This window comes from Glossina fuscipes, unplaced genomic scaffold (assembly GCF_014805625.2).
Source record: "Glossina fuscipes isolate IAEA_lab_2018 unplaced genomic scaffold, Yale_Gfus_2 0, whole genome shotgun sequence".
NCBI classification, from domain to species: domain Eukaryota; kingdom Metazoa; phylum Arthropoda; class Insecta; order Diptera; family Glossinidae; genus Glossina; species Glossina fuscipes.
Window position 1 is genome coordinate 21,845,755 of NW_023998414.1, and position 18,840 is coordinate 21,864,594.

Below are 18,840 nucleotides of genomic sequence, written 5' to 3' on the forward strand. Positions count from 1 at the left end.
AAAAAAAAAAATAATAATAAATTTAAAACTATAAAACGGTCAATAATTATAAAATAGCAACAGGCAAATAAACCGATAATTAAAATTTTACAATAAAAAGGAAAGACTTAAGAAACAAACTTGGTTTATTTTTATTTGTTTTCATTCTATAAAGCAAAAACAGAACACGTTAAACCAACAATAACAATAATAATAATTAAATAAATAAATAACATTTTCAGAGTCAAGACCAAAAAACAAACACAGACATGTACGCATACACAAATGAACCATTGATTGCAGTTTTACGAGCCCATGCAATAATAATAATAAAAAAAAAAAAACAAAAAAAAAACAAAAAAAGACCTTACCAAAGTCAACAAAAAGAAGTTGAGGAACAATATTAAAAACCAAGAAATGCAAGTCTGTTAAAAAACCGGCAATTTTTATCTATTCTTTTTCTTCTTCTTTGGTTTTTCTTAAAGCATTATATAGGTATGTACGGTTACAGGTCTGTTTGCTCGTTGATTTAAGCATAACTTAAGTTACCTCTACCTTGACTCTGAAATTGTTGAGAAGAGATAACGCGTTAAGTAAAAACCAAAAGAAAAACTCTAAAAGAAAACGGCAAACAAACACAATTTTTTTTAGTTAGAAGAGAGTCGAAAAATATCCAACCGGAGCATTAGAGCATATTATGTATTTTCTAAGTGAGAATATAATTGTAACGAACAGAGTGACTTGATAGAGAGGGATAGAAAAGAAAGAAAGAGTGATAGAGAGAACGAGAAAGAGAGAAAGAGTGAGAGAGATAGATAGAGAGAGAGAGAGAGAGAGAGAGAGAGAGAGAGAGAAAGAGATTATAGAACATGTGGATTTATGCAGTAATACCGCTTGCATTTAAAGAGATACCTGTAAACACAAAACACATACTTGAAACAATGGCAATGATAACAGGTAAACCGTTGCTTTTGTGCTAAACGAACACTACTATCAAGTACCAATAATAATATTAATAACAACAACAACGGTATACGAAAAAAAAAAAAACTAAGCTAGTATGCGAAGACGAAAGCGAATTACAAACTCGTCACACATTTATTCACATGTTTTATTGTACGCGCCCGGGCAGAAATGGTGGCAAGAGGAAACCCAACGGGGATAAATACATTCTACAGCTCTCACATGCATTTTTAGTATACATGGTGTTTAACGAATGATCATCAACGCTCGTACAAGTACACTCTCCCGCAGTCATTCGTATTTGTACGTTACTGTAGAAAACAACGGCTTACGGTTATTTTAAGCGGGTCTTTTTAATAAAACAATCGTTTGTATGCGGTCGTTGTTTGTCGGTGGCTTGGAATCGTTCATTTTAGTGTTTTTTTTTTTTTTTTTTTAGTTTTTTTGTTTCTTTTCATTTTTCTAAGATCGTCTTCACGCACACATACTACTTAAGAATACTAACAACCAAGATAGCATTGGTAACAAAAACAACAACAACAACAACAACAAAAAGCAAAAAATGCTGTTACTGCTGCTATTTGTATTCGATACGAGTGTAAGACTAGACAAAATGCTTGAAAACAGTAAGAGATGAACCTTCATAGAGGATACACGCATTTATTCTTTGAGCGAGAAACAGAACAAAAAAAAAAAAAAGAATTTTTCTAAATCAAAATAAAATGAAACGAATTATCGAGATATGATTTTAAATAAACGATTTAGAACAAAGTTTTTATTAATAAAAGCAAATAAAAAAGAAAGAAAATTTTTTTGAACAAATCGAAATCTATCGAAAGCCACAAAAATGAAAAACAAAATTTAGTTTTTCTTATGTCGTTTCATAATAACCTCTCGAAATAGTGTGAATATTAAAAATAAAAACAAGAAAACAGTTTTTTAGCAAACACACGCCAAGGATTAGTGTTAATTGCTAGAACTGTTCCAAAAAAAAAAAAAAAAAAAAAAAAAAAAAAAAAACATAAAAAAAAAACAATATTATTATTAAATTAAACTAAACTAAAAACAAAATTATTAACAAAAACAACAACAAAAATGCCGAAAATATTTCTTATTAAAAATCGTTTGCATCAGCAACAACAACGCTTATTAGAATCACAAAATTTATTACAACACAAAAATGATGACGATCATCGTTTAGTGCCACCATTAAGCTCATCACCACCTGCTCATAATAATAATAATAATAACAACAATAATAATAATATTAATAATAATAATAATAGTAATAATAATAACAATAGTGACAATAATGGTTGTGGAGATATTGTTGGCGGCGGTGGTGGTGGTGGTGGTGGTGGTGGTGGTAGTAGTAATGGTGGTAATTGCGTTAATCCATCTCGGCCACTTACTCCACATCAACCTTATATACCAGAACCTCAAGATTTACCCATTGATGGTAACTTAACGGCAAATGTTGCCAACACATCGGCTTCTTTAAAGGCTTTACATATAGCTCGTTCGAATTCGCAATCGCCGGTTAGAATTCTAAATCCGCTAATACATCAAGATGAACCCTTAAGTTTAGTTACAAATCAATTCTCATCGTCACCGTCATCGTTCTCATCATCATCATTATCATATTTGGGGCGTAAACGTTTTCAACGAAATTTTCATAATCAACAACAGCAACAACAGCAACAACAGCAACAACAATCACAACAATATGTTTATGATAAACGGGATGAGATGCCGCCAAAGGACGAAAAGGAAAGCGATGGTAAGTTCAGTAATATTTTTTTTGCAAAAATCACTTATCGTAAATTAGTTTTCAAATTTCATTACTCTTTCTCTCTCTCTCTATCTCTCTCTCTCTCTATCTCTATCTATCTCTCTCTCTCTCAGAATTACTGTCGTCATTTTGCGATCAAAATAAACCTTTGCTCCTTTCCTAAGACTTTTCTTTACTTCTTCTACAAACGAGAAAAAAAAAAAAAGTATTGTTTTCTAAGATTTGTGAAAAGCGTAGAAGAAAACAATACAATGCAGTTTTCATGCAGTCGTGTAATGTCATGAAAACTTTGCACATTTTTATACACGATTTACCGTTAGTGATGATGAACGTACCTTTTTTAAAAATTTTTGTGTATGTTTTTATATCAGCTGTTCACAACAAAACGATAACAAAGGTGCTAATGTCTAAGCGAAAGGACTAAATAAATAATTTATAAAATGTTCTCTGCTGCTCTTTAACATTTCTCCTATATTTTTTGTTTCGTTTTGCAAAGTATTGAGCTTTTTACAGATACCTCATTTCAAAATTTTCCCGATGGGTGCAAATGTAAAATTATTACATGGAAAACACATCTATCTATAAATCTTTTTTTACACGGTTTCATTTCTTGTTTTTCTTTAATTTTACTTTTAGAGGGTTCCGATTATGATTCGCCTTAAAACGACACAAAAAAAAAACAATAAATTTCTTCGCTTTACACTTTAATTCAATTCCGCAATAATTCTCCTTTAACACGGTTTTAATTTGTTATAATTCGGGCTACTTTAAAAAAATTGAAACGTCCTTCTTAAAGTTACTTGTTATTTGTCTTCATTAGCCTTAATCTTTTTTTTTTTCTTTTTGTTCAATGTTCTCGTTTTGTGCCTTAAAGAACACACTTAAGGGAATACAACTCTTTTAATATATACCAAATAATTTCTCTTACAAAGCCTTTTTTGTACGGGCTTCCTTTTTTTTATTTTTTAAACTATGGCCAAGCCATAAGCCCCTAAATTCTCAATATTTATTGAAATACCTAATGTTAGGACATAGAGGCAATACGTGCTTTTTTCTTTTTTGTTTTCAAGAAGATTTTTTTATCTTTTCTTCAGCGATACAATTAGGAAGCAAGCTAGAAAATTACACTTGTTTCGAGACGAATCACCCATAGAGCTGATACGAAGGTTAACCTTAAGCAACTACATAAAAATTGCGAAATATTTGGAGTTCATTTCGATCGTATTAATTGGGACAGCCATGGCTATTGGTAACGTCATTCCAAGTTCAAGTGCCACAAATTTTTCCTTTTTTTTTTGGTTCTGTGTAACGGGAATGCGTTTACTTAAAAAAAATGGCCCATATGCTTATTTGCGGGAAAAAGCCCTTGGACAAACGTACAGAAAAACAGACAGACAGACTTAGTTAATTTAACCGAAGGTTATTTACTCGAAAAAAGTTTGAACGTGCATAAAGGCAAACAGATGGAAGACTCAATGGAAGGGCAAATAAAAGAATAGAATAGAAAGAGGGGGAGAAAAAAAGATTAGACGAATAATCAAGAGAAATATAGTTGAGCGAATACACGGGTAGATAAATGGATAGAAAGACCAACAGAACAACATATAGAAAGACACCCGCACAAGCACTCAGGCATTAGTGTATCTACTTCAAATTTTTCGAGACAATCCTAATATTTGATGGAGTCTCGAATAAATATTATTGTGTTGTGCTATAAAGGCGAACCAACAGTAGACGTGTACATTTGCATGTTATATATAAAAATGAAAGACTGAAAGAAGACATACAGGGCAAGGGAAGAAAGTTTCAATAACGCCCAAAATATACCTGTTAACTCCTTTAAGGAAAAAATCCGCTGGCGTTTTTTTCAAGGCATCAATTGCGTTCTCCAGACTTTATAGATGCATTAAATCTACTAGAATATCAGTAAAAAAAAAATAAATGGTCCATTCTAGATTGATATAGTTGCCTTCTGTTTAATTGCGTCTATTGCCTTGTCGCTCCACTTTCATGGGGCAATGCTTGAAGGCTGCAAAGCCTATTATTTCAAGACAAGCCTGTATATAGGTCGGCCTGATTGTTTCCATATAAGCCTTCTATCAAAATTTACGGCTTAGTTCCAAAGGTCTTGGTCCATGACTTTTCTTGGTAAGCAAGGCCCGTTAAAGGCTTGCAATTTTGCATTTTTTCATCGTTAGTTTACTATATCTGAGACAGATTGATTTGAAACTAAACGCAGAGCTATGTCAAGGCCTGGCTAAGATTAAAAAAAAAAACAACGTTTTCCTACCGAATAAAAATTGCACGGTTTACCGACAATATAACTATCACCTTAAAACATGTATAAGGCTCTTAGTTATTATTTTTATTTAATTATTGTCTATATATTTTGTAAATAAATTTACGAGGTATGGATTTAAAGACTGTCGGACAGTTTAAATCGCCTGTGCTCACCTATATTGGATTGAATTATTAGTCGCGATCTTTTGCCTACTCGAGAGTAATGCGTAGGAAATGAGAGTCCAATTCACTTGCAATTAACCAAAAATGCTTCTTCTTTTTTTTATATACATAGCCTATATACTGTTCGTAATTAATTCATTTTTCAGACTGAAGATGTTTAGATATTTTAGCTTCGTCCGTTTTACTATTCTTTTACTACTACTATTACAAGTACTAATGTACTCTGTTATAACCTACACCGCTTGTAATACAAGGGTGTATTGAATTTGGGCACACACGGTATAACACACCCGGAAGGACTTGACATACACTCACTTTTTGTTATACCAAGAATTTGGCATCACTTTCTGTCTTATCTATCCGCCTATCTGTTTGTCCGTCTTCTTTTCTTATGTTCAATCTACAAGTCTTGTTTTGGCCCCAAAATGGTTCGGATTGGACCACTTTTTCAACCACTTTGCACGTAAAACTTTATTTTAAAAAGCGTAAGCGACTTTAATTATATGGAACACATGGGGACAGGCATTGGGTGATTCTGAAAGTAAACGTAAAGATAAAAAAGTCTTATGAGTCTTGAAAAACTGTAAATTCCCTTAATATAAATTTGATTAGAAATACCATTTCCGCAAGGCAGAGAAAAAACCCTTTAACTTCTCAATCTCATTGATCCACTCCGCCCTTCGCAAGGAACGTAACAACAACAAAAAAACACATTGACTTTAAAAAAAAATGCTTTGATCTATTTCTACATATATATAAAAATTTTAATAAAATCATTTATACGAAAAAAAAAAAAATTGTTATAAATTATTTTAATATTTCAATAAAAGTGATTGATTTCGTTTATGGGAAAATAAATTTCTATAAAAACTGTTAAAAAACTAGCTGTCATATTTACATATTAAATATAGCCAAACGTATATGTGTATGTCTAATAGCCTTCTATGAAGTTTTCTGCAATGCAATGCAATATAAAACAAGTAAGAAAATTATTTTCGGTGATATCGAACTATTCGAACACTTTTATCTTATATAAAAAAATAAAAAAACCAAAAAAAAAAAAAAAAGGAAGCAAGTTAGGAAAATGAAAACAGGGAGCTTCAATACTCTATAATATTGGATAGAGGGACGTAGTCGATTTTTTTTTTATTTGCATTCAAGCACTGTAGTATTATTTATAGTTTCGTTACAATTTCTAGGTCGTGAGCAAAGAAACCAATGTTTTTTGTTTCTTTTGAAAACAGATCTGCATTAAGTTTATATTATACTGTAGGCGTGCCTCTCGGCCAAATTGGGACGTTTTCAATAAAAGCCTATCTGCAGCTGAAACTTTCAAGTCCTTTGCCAAACTTGAAAAGGATATCTTAATTTTTTCAATCGCAAATATATATCCATTTCGATGGACACCTGTACGGGCATGCCCAGATCAATTCAGAGTCTGATACTTGATTTTTGGAATTTTCTGAAATTTCCACTTGTGTGTTGCAAACAGCTTGACTAAACGAACATATCCCACGTGCTTCGATGCGGGGTATACAAAAAAAAAAAAAAAAAAAAAAAAAAAAACAGCACAACAACAACACCCACACAAATCGCAAATGCTTTCGCGCATGCATTTAAAGGTTTCCTATGATATATTTACAGTATTCTGTAACTCGTATATTATCTGACCAATCGTTAGCATATCTTGTTAAGTAATTGTTAAACGACACTATGAATCGCGATACTAATGCTTAAACACGCCTTTGAAATAACAAAAAACAAAAACAAAAAACTTATCTCTTTCTATGCATATCTTTTCAAAGCGAGGGTGTTTTTGTTAAAATATAATTTTTGTTTTATTACTTACGGCGTATTTCATGAAAACAAATGTTTAAAAAACAAAAAAAAAAAAAAAAAGAATTTTTTTCTTCACTTTTGTTTGTTTTGAAATATGTGTATATATGCGCCGATCTATTCGGCTTTTTTAAATCAATTTGAAAGTAATTTTAAATCATATTTAGTTGATCCATAAATTCTAACCGTAGAATTCGAAAATTTTAATGTAAAACATGCTCAAAATCGCTCGAAAATATGGTTTATACATTGCCTTTGTTGGAAATATGGTTTACGTTATATAAAGAAGTGTACGATTGAAGATTAAACACGATTGTCCTAAAACGTTCAGGTTTTGATATCATTTATATGAATTAAGTAGTAAATCATATTTCCAGAAAAATGCAAGAGAGATAAAACTGTTTTGATTTTCTATTCTACCAAAAACATATTAGTTACCCTTTCGCAAAAAAAATCGGACGATAATATGTAGCCATATATTTCTAGTTGGAAATTGTGACACATTCGCAAGGAGTGCATTAGAGTGCATTTGCATTACAAATCCGATATATTCTCGATTAACGTATACAATTGGGCGCAAATCTTCCAACAATCCTTATACTTATCGAAACGTTCATAGTTAGATAACATCTGTATAAAAGAATTTTTACTTAAAAATAATTCCTTAAAGATTCTGTGACGTGACTTTCTGTTGTTTGAAAAAGAAAAAGAAAAAAAGTTTTTTACTTAAGTCTTTTGTTCATAGGCTCATATAAGCACTGAAACCATATAATATATAATCCAAGCGACGAAGAAATAATATTACTTATCTAAGCAACGCTTTGAGATGAATTTTAGATTATTACCATGCTAAGTAAATATCACCTGTTGACAGCATTTATAATAGTTTTGCTAAGCAAGCTATACTGTACTATTTTATTAGCACGAGTGATGTGTATATTGTTTGCTGAAAAAACATTTCGTGTTAATTGAATTTGAAATAAACGCAAGTGCAAATCTTTGCATATACACTCCCACAAATTTATTATATCTTAACTCGTTCAGCACTATGTCAAGTTAAAAATGGCAAATTGATTTCAACACTACATACTCTATATATATATATATATATATATATCGTCTTACAGTTTACAGTTCATATTTGATTTTGTTGTGGTGCAATCTTTACCTCATACCTTCAAACTCTTCCATTAGTATGATGATAAACAATAAATTTTTTTATCGCACATCAAAAAAAAAAAAAAAAAAATTAAATTTCAAATAAAATTTCAAAAAGCAATTCGTAACTGTTTTCGAAAAATAATTTTCACAATTAGAACATTCATTAATACTAAGCGAATAGAATATTCTTTTAAAATTAAGTTTACCTCATTGACACTGTACGATTGTCAAATTTAACTGTGTAGTATAACGATAAAACCAAATGTTTTGGAATTTTCAACCGAAAAAAAAAAACTCTCTACATAGAAATCGTAAGAGTTTTACTTTATCGCGATGGATAGTTTGAAATTTTAAAACGTTATCTACTCTGGACTCTCACATTCCATTAAATATAATATTTTAAAAATTGCACTCGATTTGTAAGAATATTTTTTGTTTGTTTTTTTTTAATTGTAATCTAAGTAGGATGAATGAACGGACAAACGGATGAGCTCGCAATCTTCCACTATGCAAAAAAGAATACATGTTACGTCGTGGTTGGTATTTGATCTAAAAGCCAACGGAATAGTAAACTTGCGCTGATTGGCACAATGTCCTCAACGCTTTGACGAACCTTTACTTCGATGTTCTGCAAAATTTGTTCTTTTGCTGTATAAGACTTTCAAGCAAGACTAACAAAGTTTATTCATAATTTAGAGTTATGCGGTTTCAACTTATAACTGCACAGTCAGTTTGTTTAGGTTGTGGGGAAAGAGAGAAAGAGAGAGGGAGAGCAAACATTACCACGTTGCGATAGTATGCTGAGTAAGATAAGAATGCGTTACTTATCCGAATTCCTAGTTGAATCGTAACAGCTTTTTGCCTTAAAGTTTTCGTATTATTTTGTTCTTAGAACTTGCTCAGGTAGCTTCGCTCGACCTCTTAACATCTAATCTCCCGAAATGTTGAGCGAAGTTGAAATGCCACATATAAGGCTTTTATACTTTATTCCCCTTGATCGTAGGTAATACATTTGGGTTTTTTGATTAAAGGTTTTTGCGGCGATTACGTTTCACATCCGTTAGAATTACATATCATAAACATACAGCTTATTTTGTAAACGTTCTCCTCTCTCTTTTCCATTTCACATTAAAAAGAAGGGGAAGAAGAGGAAGAAACATAAGTAGGGACACGAAATTTTAGCATAAAATTCTTTATGCTTGCTAAACAAATTTGAAATGGAAATATTTTGAATTTTTTCTATTCAGTGTATTCCACACCGCCTGCGGTCCAAGAGTACATTAACTTGGTGCGGGTGTTTGCACCACCCAGAAATATTTGAAATAGACACATATTTTATTGGCACTGATCGATTCAAAACATTTTTTAAATCAATCTAAGCTTGTCTGTCTCTCTGTCTGTTGTTTTTTCTTGATTTCGCCCTACAGACCGCGATTTTTGAGTTATTTTGATGAAATTCGGTGCATTGGACCACTTTTTCAACCGCTTCTCATAGAATATCACATTTCGTGCCAAAGTCGTTTCGTTACATGGTGTTCTAGGGTATTCAATGGTAGGTAATTGGAATTGTCTTAAGTTTTCTTTCCTTCGCACTAAAACATTATAAAGGATCAAAAGAGAAAAACTTCTTTTAAATTCATTATTTAATATTTTGTTTGTTTCTTCTACTTTTTTCTTTCATACTTGAAGCACAAAAACTATGTAACATAGGGTTATGTAATATAATCAAAAGATATATAGGAACAAAGAAACTAACAAAAAATACAATAAAGAAAACCACTCTAAGTCAAATATGATGCAAGCATGATTTTTATATATATATATATATATATATGTGAAGAAAATAACGATATAAGAAGAAGTAAAAAAAACTTTTTCTTAACTTTTTTTTAATATTTTTTTATTCAATTTACAAAAACACTTTGGGTGTTGAGTTGAATCTATAGTTATTTAAAAACTCTCGCACAAACACTATCAAACTGTCTACTTTTGATATTGTATGAGTTAGATAGATGTTGTTGTTATTGCGTTTCAAACTTCTTTGGGTTTGGCTTGGTCTTGTGTGTCTTGTGGCAACGGTGTGCGACGCAAAAGCTTTGAACGTGGTTTAATAATAATTTCCTTGACTTTGCTATGATGGTTTTGAAAATGCTGGCTGGCTGACATTCACAACAACAACAACGACAACAACGACAACAATCACAACAACAACAGCAGCAGCAGCAGCAGCAGCAACAACAACAACAACAACAATAATAATATTAAAATAAATAAATGAAAGAAAAACAAAAATAATAATAATAATCATGGCTAAGCTAATGCAGCCTATTATGCGATAATCATGATTGCAATGATAATGATGATGTTGTGTAAATTTATATTGTTTAGCAATTCTAAATGAAATAAGTAAAAATAACAACCATCAGTAGAAGAAGAATACGACGAACAAGAAGAAGCGTATAGCCAACAGACCATAGAACATTAAACATACTTAGTGTTGCTAGGTTTTTTTCTATTTAAGCGATTTTTTTTTATAAAATGCTTTTGCTTACTCATATATGATATTTAAAAGGCAGATATTTGAACTTACAATTACATTCAAAGATACAGGGTCTCGGATGAAAAACGTAGTCAACGATTAACTAACCCATAGGTGTATGCCTTTAACAAAATTATTCATTTATCTGCGTACTGAATATTTTAGGGTGATAAAGAAAATTATAAAATTTTTTATCAATCGAAAGAAATTCACCAGTGTTTGTGTGCATGAATGAATTTTTGTTCCTTGTTTTAAAGGAAAGCATATGTTCGCTAAACTTAAAAAGAAAAGTTTCTTTATACAAAGTTGCTTTCCTTCGTTGATATATCATTGTAGAGATATTATTGAAACGAATGATTATTTGTAGTCACAACGTAAACGATCTCTCTTTCTAGACGACTTGAATGGAGATATTACGATTGAAAGCAAGACGACGGCTTTGCACCTCAACAAATCTGTTGCTAAAGCGCAAGTTTTCGGATCACTAGAAGAAATCTATTCGTTATACTCTGGTTTGAGCAGTTTGTGTAGATGTATTAACTGTACGCATCTGCTTAGGATTGAGGATTGTCTACTGTCTACTGTTAAGATTTCTAATAACGTTAAATTGCGAGTCTCTTAGAAGGCATATATGAATTTTACGAACGTGAATTTTGACACTTAGTCGTTTTTTGTTGTACACCCTTTATGCGACAAGTCCCTTAAAGTAAATATAACTTATGTTAATTTCTTTAAGAATATTATCAGATTTGCTTCTTTCATTTAATAAGAATTTAAGAGAATAGAAATGTTTATTTAAATAGACATTTAATCACACACTTAGTCTTAATAGATTTCATTTAGACGAAACCGTTTATTTTTAAAGCGAAGCGGATATAAAATCGATTAATTTCATCTTTAGTAGATAATCCCCTTTAGCTGAGTAGAATTATCCATATAGAATTATCCATTCGGAACTCTGTCCGTTGTATTAAGCTCAACTTAACTGTATTACATACAGTAGTTGGCATAAAATGTTTAACAACTATTTGATTCTTTTGACGAAAAGTCAGAGAAGTTATTGAGAAGATGCTTTACTGCATACAATTTTGGTATGTAAAGGGAAAATCTTTTCTTATATAATTGAATTTATTAAATTTCTAGAAGGAAAATTATCATCAACAAACTGTTTGCAGTCAGCTGAGGCTCAACGAGTGCTGCTTAAAAAGAAATGCTTTCATAGGAGCAGCCTTTTTTATTTCGTTTTCATAACCATAACTAAAGCAAGAGAAATACTCGCGTTTTGTCGAAACGTTTACAACACGCAAGAAGGAAGCTATAGGAATACTATTAAATATATATATATGGTTTTGATGCTAAGTCGATTTTAGTATGTCCGTCCGTGATAATGTCTGTGATAAACATTCTCCTGATCGTAAAAATGCAGCGACGGCACGTACTGAAGTCGAGCCAAATCGGTTAAAGGACACGACCACAATATAACATACCCTGAGACTACTTCTGTTTTCAAAACTAAAAAGAAAATCTGGCCTTTTACTATTTATTTAAAAACCATAACAGATACAATGATAAAAATTTGTATTTCTAGTCTGCGCGTGGTTCTGCAGCATGTGCAGCATACAAAAACGAAAAAAAAAGAAACATGCCCACGTAATATCAAGGAGTAAAGTATTTAAGTTTTCTCTTAAGTTTTTTTTACTCTTTTCTAGGATAACACTAATGGATATAAAAGACTGGTCTCGGTTGAATATAATATTTGAATTGCTTTTAATTTTTTTGTTTTACAAAAAAAAAATAGTATTAATAACTGACTTCAGTTTTAATTCTGTTCTCATAAAGCAGAATTGAAATCAAATTCACTTGAATTTCCTCATGCATTGGTAAAAAAGAGATTAAAGGTTTAAAAAGGAACCAATAACAGTAGTTCGCAGTAGTTCGCAGTAGTAGCCTCTTCCCGCTCTGTAGATATAACTTCATGAATCTAAAGTAGATATAAGTTCGTGAAGCCTCAGTCTTTTTCAAGCTTCTTCATCATTCCATTATATAAACACTTCAATTCTTATAATGCCTTCTAATGCTATAATTAAGTAAAATTGTAATTGCCACACGACCATAGGTATAATTTATAAAATTTATTGAAATACTAGTTTATGTAAAAGCGTCACGATCACAATAACTTTTAACACCTTTGCTTATGGCATAAACAACCGACTTGAATTCTTTACATATATTCTCTCTATATATATATAAAAAAAAAAAAAACCAAAGATTCAATAGAAAAAAAGCCATCGCTACCCATGAGTTTAAATTAACTTTAGGTTAAACAGAAGCTCTTTTTTTCATTTCTTTTAGAAAATGTATTCATTTAATATTTTAAGGAAATTTGACATAAAAATGGAAATGAACAGAGTTAATACAGCTGTTAACAGAAAACAAAAGAAAAGAAAAATTGACCTGTGGATTGTGACTGAATAGAAATTTAGTTAGTCACATATTAAGGAGTACATACGTTGAACATTAGATTGTGTGCAAATTTTTTCATTTTTTTAATTTTTTTTTTTTTTTTTTTTTTTGTTTGGTTCTCTCGCGAACGCGTAGGGTATAAAGAAAGGTGTTTCAAACAGGTGATCGTTTCCACAGCAGTAGATAAAGTTTATTTGTTTTTTCTTTTCTTTTATATAGAATACATATATCCATGAATACATATAAAATTGTTAGTTCTAGTATTTTTATAAGTAAAAGCAAATACAAACATCTGTACTTTCCGTTTCAGAAAACAAATGATAAGAAAACATTTTTAGCAATAAAGAAGAAAAGAAGTAATTTCCGCTAATAATTTTCTACCCCTTTGACTTCATTAAGAATATAAACAGTTAGTTTTGATGGTAAATATTATACCAATAAAAATAAAGGCTAACAAAACAGTGAAATGAAAGGAAAGGAAGAAATAAACGTACAAGCGTACAAACGGTAAAAGCTAATTACCCGTAAAAATACTTTTCATGTACAACACTTAAGGAAATTACCAACAACAACAGCATATCCCCAAAGTAACCAGATATAATCGATCTATTAATATTAATAACAATATAAACAACAAACAAACTTAAACAAAAAATGCATCGAATATTTTAAGCGTCGTAAATACTTAAAGAAGTTGAGGCTTTTTCAACATTTTCTGTCTTAGTTCACGTTACAAACGTGATAATAAATTTAATATAACACATGTATTTTTTTGTTACGTATATTTGTGTAAGTTTAAAGATGTTAATGTGCTTGGGTATGTGTGTTTGTTTTCTGTATTATAATATTAGAGATTTCTTTTTAAGGAGTTTCATAACAAAAACAAGTTTGTTTCTTAAATCTTTTGTTTGCTTTTGAATGCCTTTTACTTTTATCGTCAACGACAATTCATTTGCAACAATTTCATTTCTTTCGACATACACACACACACACACACACGCAAACACACACATGTATGTATATATATATATATATATATAAAAATTTTTTTTTTCCCCTACACAAATTCCTTTTTATTGTTATTATTGTCTCTACTTTAAAACTCGAGTCTTATAAAAGAAATCATGCTTAGAAGACACTAAGCATAAAAAAGATGATAACAACAACAAAAAAACATTTCTTTCTTTATATTGATTTTTTTTTTTTAATAAAACTACCTGCTTTGATTTGAATTATTTGGAAATATTTTCGAAACAGGTAAAGATCTTTGCTGCGTACCTTTTTTTAAGACAACCTTCGAAAAAATCTTTAATACTTTTTTGTTTGTTTTCCTTTTTTTTTTTTTTTCTTTTATTTTTTTTCAATTTAAGGCTTAACAAAGATGCTTTAAATCAGTCTGATATGTTTTTTGACAGACGAAAAAGAAAAGAAGGAGCAGCCAGCAATTAAACAAATGAGAAAGAGAACAAAAGATAACCCACCACACCTTCTCTATCATATATTAAGAAAATAAACATTTCTTTTTGCAACACATACATACACGCATACAGACAGTCACTGAATTATTATCACAAAGAGCAAAACCGGTTTCAAGTACTTATACACGAAACAGTTGTTAGTGACAATAAGAACGCTTTTATACTAAAAACAAGTAGGAGAACTAGATTTGCCCTCAGAGCGAATCTTGGATATCCATTATATCAAAAACACTTTTCTGTTAACTACAAACGTGTCAGTGGGCCAATTGGATTCAGTGCCACCTCCGATTTTCAAATGACATGACGATAGTGTTGACAAGAAGAACAAGAAGAACAAGAAGAAGAAGAAGAAGAAGACAAGATCAGCCAAAAATTTAAACACACATTATTTAAAGATGCCGATAAAAATAATCGAGATTTATTGTTAGGTCGATCAACTTGAATACAAATTCGAAGAATTTTCAGTTATTTCGTTAGTTAGCTGTATATACCCATCTGAGAGTCAATTTAGATTCTTGCTAAAAACGGAAGCGCAAAATCTCTCAAAAATTACTTACAATCGTTACGAGAAGTTTGTTTCTACAAACGGAAGAAACTAATTCATAAATGCGCTAAGAGATAAAGATTCAAAGCAATGCGTAAATAGAAGAATTTTGTGAGATGAGTTTGGATCGACGAGTCTTCAGTCTTACTAAACATCCCCTTGCAATAACAAATAGCAAAAACTGTGCAGTTTAACTCACTCCTTAGCGATGTGTGAATTTATTTGCAATAGTTGTAATAGTTTCGGTGGAGAAAAAATTGTTTTTGATTTGAACTCTGCATTTACATTGGATCGATTAAAATTAGAATTTATGGAAACAATAGCCATTTGAATTTCTGTTCTCTTCGACCAGCATCCAATTTCTGCGCACTGGAAAAGTAGATTCTTCTCACATTGCAAATTTATTCCACACGATGCAGTTCATCTTCCATCCTCATCATAACCTGGACGTATTTAGACAACGCTACCAATGCCTTAGTTATGATCAACTAAATGCAAAAGAAACTAAGTAAACCATTCTTGCAATTCTTATATGACTATTAAGGCAAGCCAGCCATTTGCTTTTGTTGTTCTCCTCTCCCCTGTAATAAAATTATTCCGAATTCTAGTCGAAGTCTCTTAGAGCTTCGATAAGTCTACGAAGGCTTGAATGAATAGCAAATGTTAACAGTGATAAGCTCTTTTATTTCTATGGTATGAAGAAGTGGTCATCCTGTCCATCTTCCGTTTAAATGTTTCTCTTATATGTCTTCTACTCGACGGCTTACGTTTAACGCATTACTTGTTTTTACTTTTAAATGAAACCAACCTTGAATATCTAGTATCTCGAAACATAAACTATATACACCTAGAAATTATTTGTGGATTCGTTTGCACAAATCCGAACAATGATCCATTGATCTATCTAAGCATTCAAATAAATATTTGATCGATACATTTGAATCGTTCGTTGTTCCCTTGGCCATAGTTACTCTAACAAGTAACCAGTCTAGGTGGATTTGTCAGTCGATCTCAACCGCATTCCAATTCGATTCGTGGATACAGTTGAAGGATATAAATGAACGCACGTATGGACAAGGCCGAGAGAATCTTAAAACTTGCAATTGATTAATAATTCATATTTTAATAGGATATTCGATGATTATTTCTACATATCACAAACCAAATCCCGTCCCTGCTTGTTCTAATTTTCAGCACTCGTTCCTTTACGCATTATAATATCGTCAAAAAAGCAAAGCAAAAAAAAATTTACGATTTAATTAACAAAGCCGGTATTGCTCATTGACATCATAGGAGATAATATGTCAATATAAATATATATATAAAAAAAGAAAATATTGCCTCTATTACGAATAGTGTTTGTCACTCACTAATTGATTTAATTTATTTGAAATAATTTTAAAGACGACCCTCTTTATAAGCGTAAACTTTGTATATATATCACATACATACATATATATATATATATATATACATGAATATATATAAATGTATGCCAAGCTTTTTAATTATAGTGTAAACCTTTTAAAGTGGTTCATGTTGATGGAAAGGTAACGGTACAACTTTACAAAACATTTTTATGCTACTATTGAATAATGACACATATGGGTTACACAGGTGAACCAGCACAGCACGCATACACACATTATACACAAACACATTATAAAATCATCTTGAAAAACAACGTGATTGTATCTCGTTTAGTTAAAAAAGCAAAAAAAAAAAAAAAACCGACACTTACTTAAAAAAAAAAAAATTAAGCAAATGGTTTCATTTTATCTCTTTAAACGAAAAATTAAACACACAGTAAGACAAGACATACAAGCAAGACAAATTCACAAACACACACACATATATATATATATATATATATATATATATATACACAGACCCGATCGCGCGCGGACACACAAATGTGTGAAATGCAATTTAACTATGTAACGTTAACTTAGTAAAGCAACAACAATATCAGCAAAGCCGCCTTTTGATGTTTAACTATAATCTATAAAATGCATTTATTTACTAAATATGTTTATCTCAGTATAATATCTCTATATGATATATATATATATATATATATGTGTGCAAATACATATACCCCTATATATGTTCGTATACGTATAAGAGTTTTTATTTGTATGCGTTTACAGTTTTTTTTACAAGTCAACCCTGACCTGAAAAGTATTAAATTTTGTTTTGTTTCAAGTTTTCTGTATATAAACGCGTATATATAAGACTCGTTATTATTACAACAGCAATAACAACAGCAACAACATAATATTATATATATTATAAAAAAAAAAAAAAAATGCTTGTTAACAACCACCACAAAACAACCGCAAAGAGACAATATTTATATATTTATGCAGTTATTCCAGTGACGACTTTTGTTTTGCTTACTACTCTACTGCCAACGGTATGCAAAATTCGCATACCATTTGCAACAATTACAAGCTCACATTAATTCTCTAACGAAACCTGTGCATTTCTTTTTGTATACATTTTACAAACACATACGTCTGAATTATTAGCCGAGGATTCATATCATATTCAAAATCGTGTACGCATAATATTTTCTGTTCTGAAACTAATTACCATCCTCTCGATTCCCTATCGTCATAAACTAAGCCTATTTATTCTAAATTTTTCGTATATGGGTTGACGGATAATGAATTTAAACCGTCCTTAATAGGAAATTCATATCATCGCGTAGATAGCTCGCTCGCCATACAATAACAAAATTGTTCCTGAAAAATGTAACAGATGTCACCGGAACGTATGTATCTCTAAATAATTTCGATGCTTTAAAGCCAACAATAACAAAAATATATACTGTTTACTGTTATTACATTTCATGATAACAATAATATTCTCGATCGGCTTGAGATTCTACAACATTCGTTTGTTAATTCGTTGTCCATGATCCATTCTTCGAAATGAATTTTCATAATGAAAATAATTTGCTTACAGCCAGGAGACTTTGAATACATTTTCATTGTGAGCTTGAAATTTATATCCCAGATATCAGTCTAAAATTTGTCGAAAATATTTATTGAAATAATGAAAATACTTTGTGTATCAAGGCATTTTATTTTATCTATCGCTTATCTCTCTCTATATCTCATGAAGCTGCGGGCTGTCGAAATTCCTTCAAAGGTCATACCTGTTAAAGCATCTGCCAACAAATACAACTGTCCGCATGTAGAACTGTATAAAGCATATAACTTCTCGATCGGCTTTCTGTCATAATTTAGTTATGTCTTTGTCCATCGCACAATTTAATTAAAGCATTACTAGTAATCATTTAAAGATTTGATGGCAAAATTATTGAATCCATTATTAACCGAAATAACTTTCACGACGATTAAATTGTTGGATAGACAATAATATTTACCTTAAGGCGTATACGGCTTTCTTACTCGTTATTTGTTTCATTCTTGTTGCTTTTATATAAAAACTGTTTCTTTTTTTTTTTCATGGGACAAACCAACACAAATACTTATTATTGTCATATGTATAGTTATTAATGGACTGCTACGAACGTAAGTTAAAGAGTTTTGTTATTCAATACTAATGTGTGACATACATGTGATCGGGAATATAGTCATTTCATGATCGTATT

At 30.8% G+C, this 18,840-nt stretch overlaps 1 protein-coding gene across 2 annotated transcripts in view; it reads left to right on the forward strand.

Moving 5' to 3' along the window:
- Positions 1 to 2,041: 2,041 nt before the first annotated feature.
- The window catches only part of LOC119644652 (transcriptional regulator ovo), a 66,317-nt gene continuing 49,518 nt past the window's right edge, over positions 2,042 to 18,840 (forward strand). For both annotated transcript variants that reach the window (XM_038044308.1, XM_038044310.1), the window contains exon 1: positions 2,042 to 2,722. In XM_038044308.1, the coding sequence (XP_037900236.1) occupies positions 2,692 to 2,722 (31 nt within the window). In that variant the 5' untranslated portion in view covers positions 2,042 to 2,691. The remainder of the gene's footprint in view (positions 2,723 to 18,840) is intronic.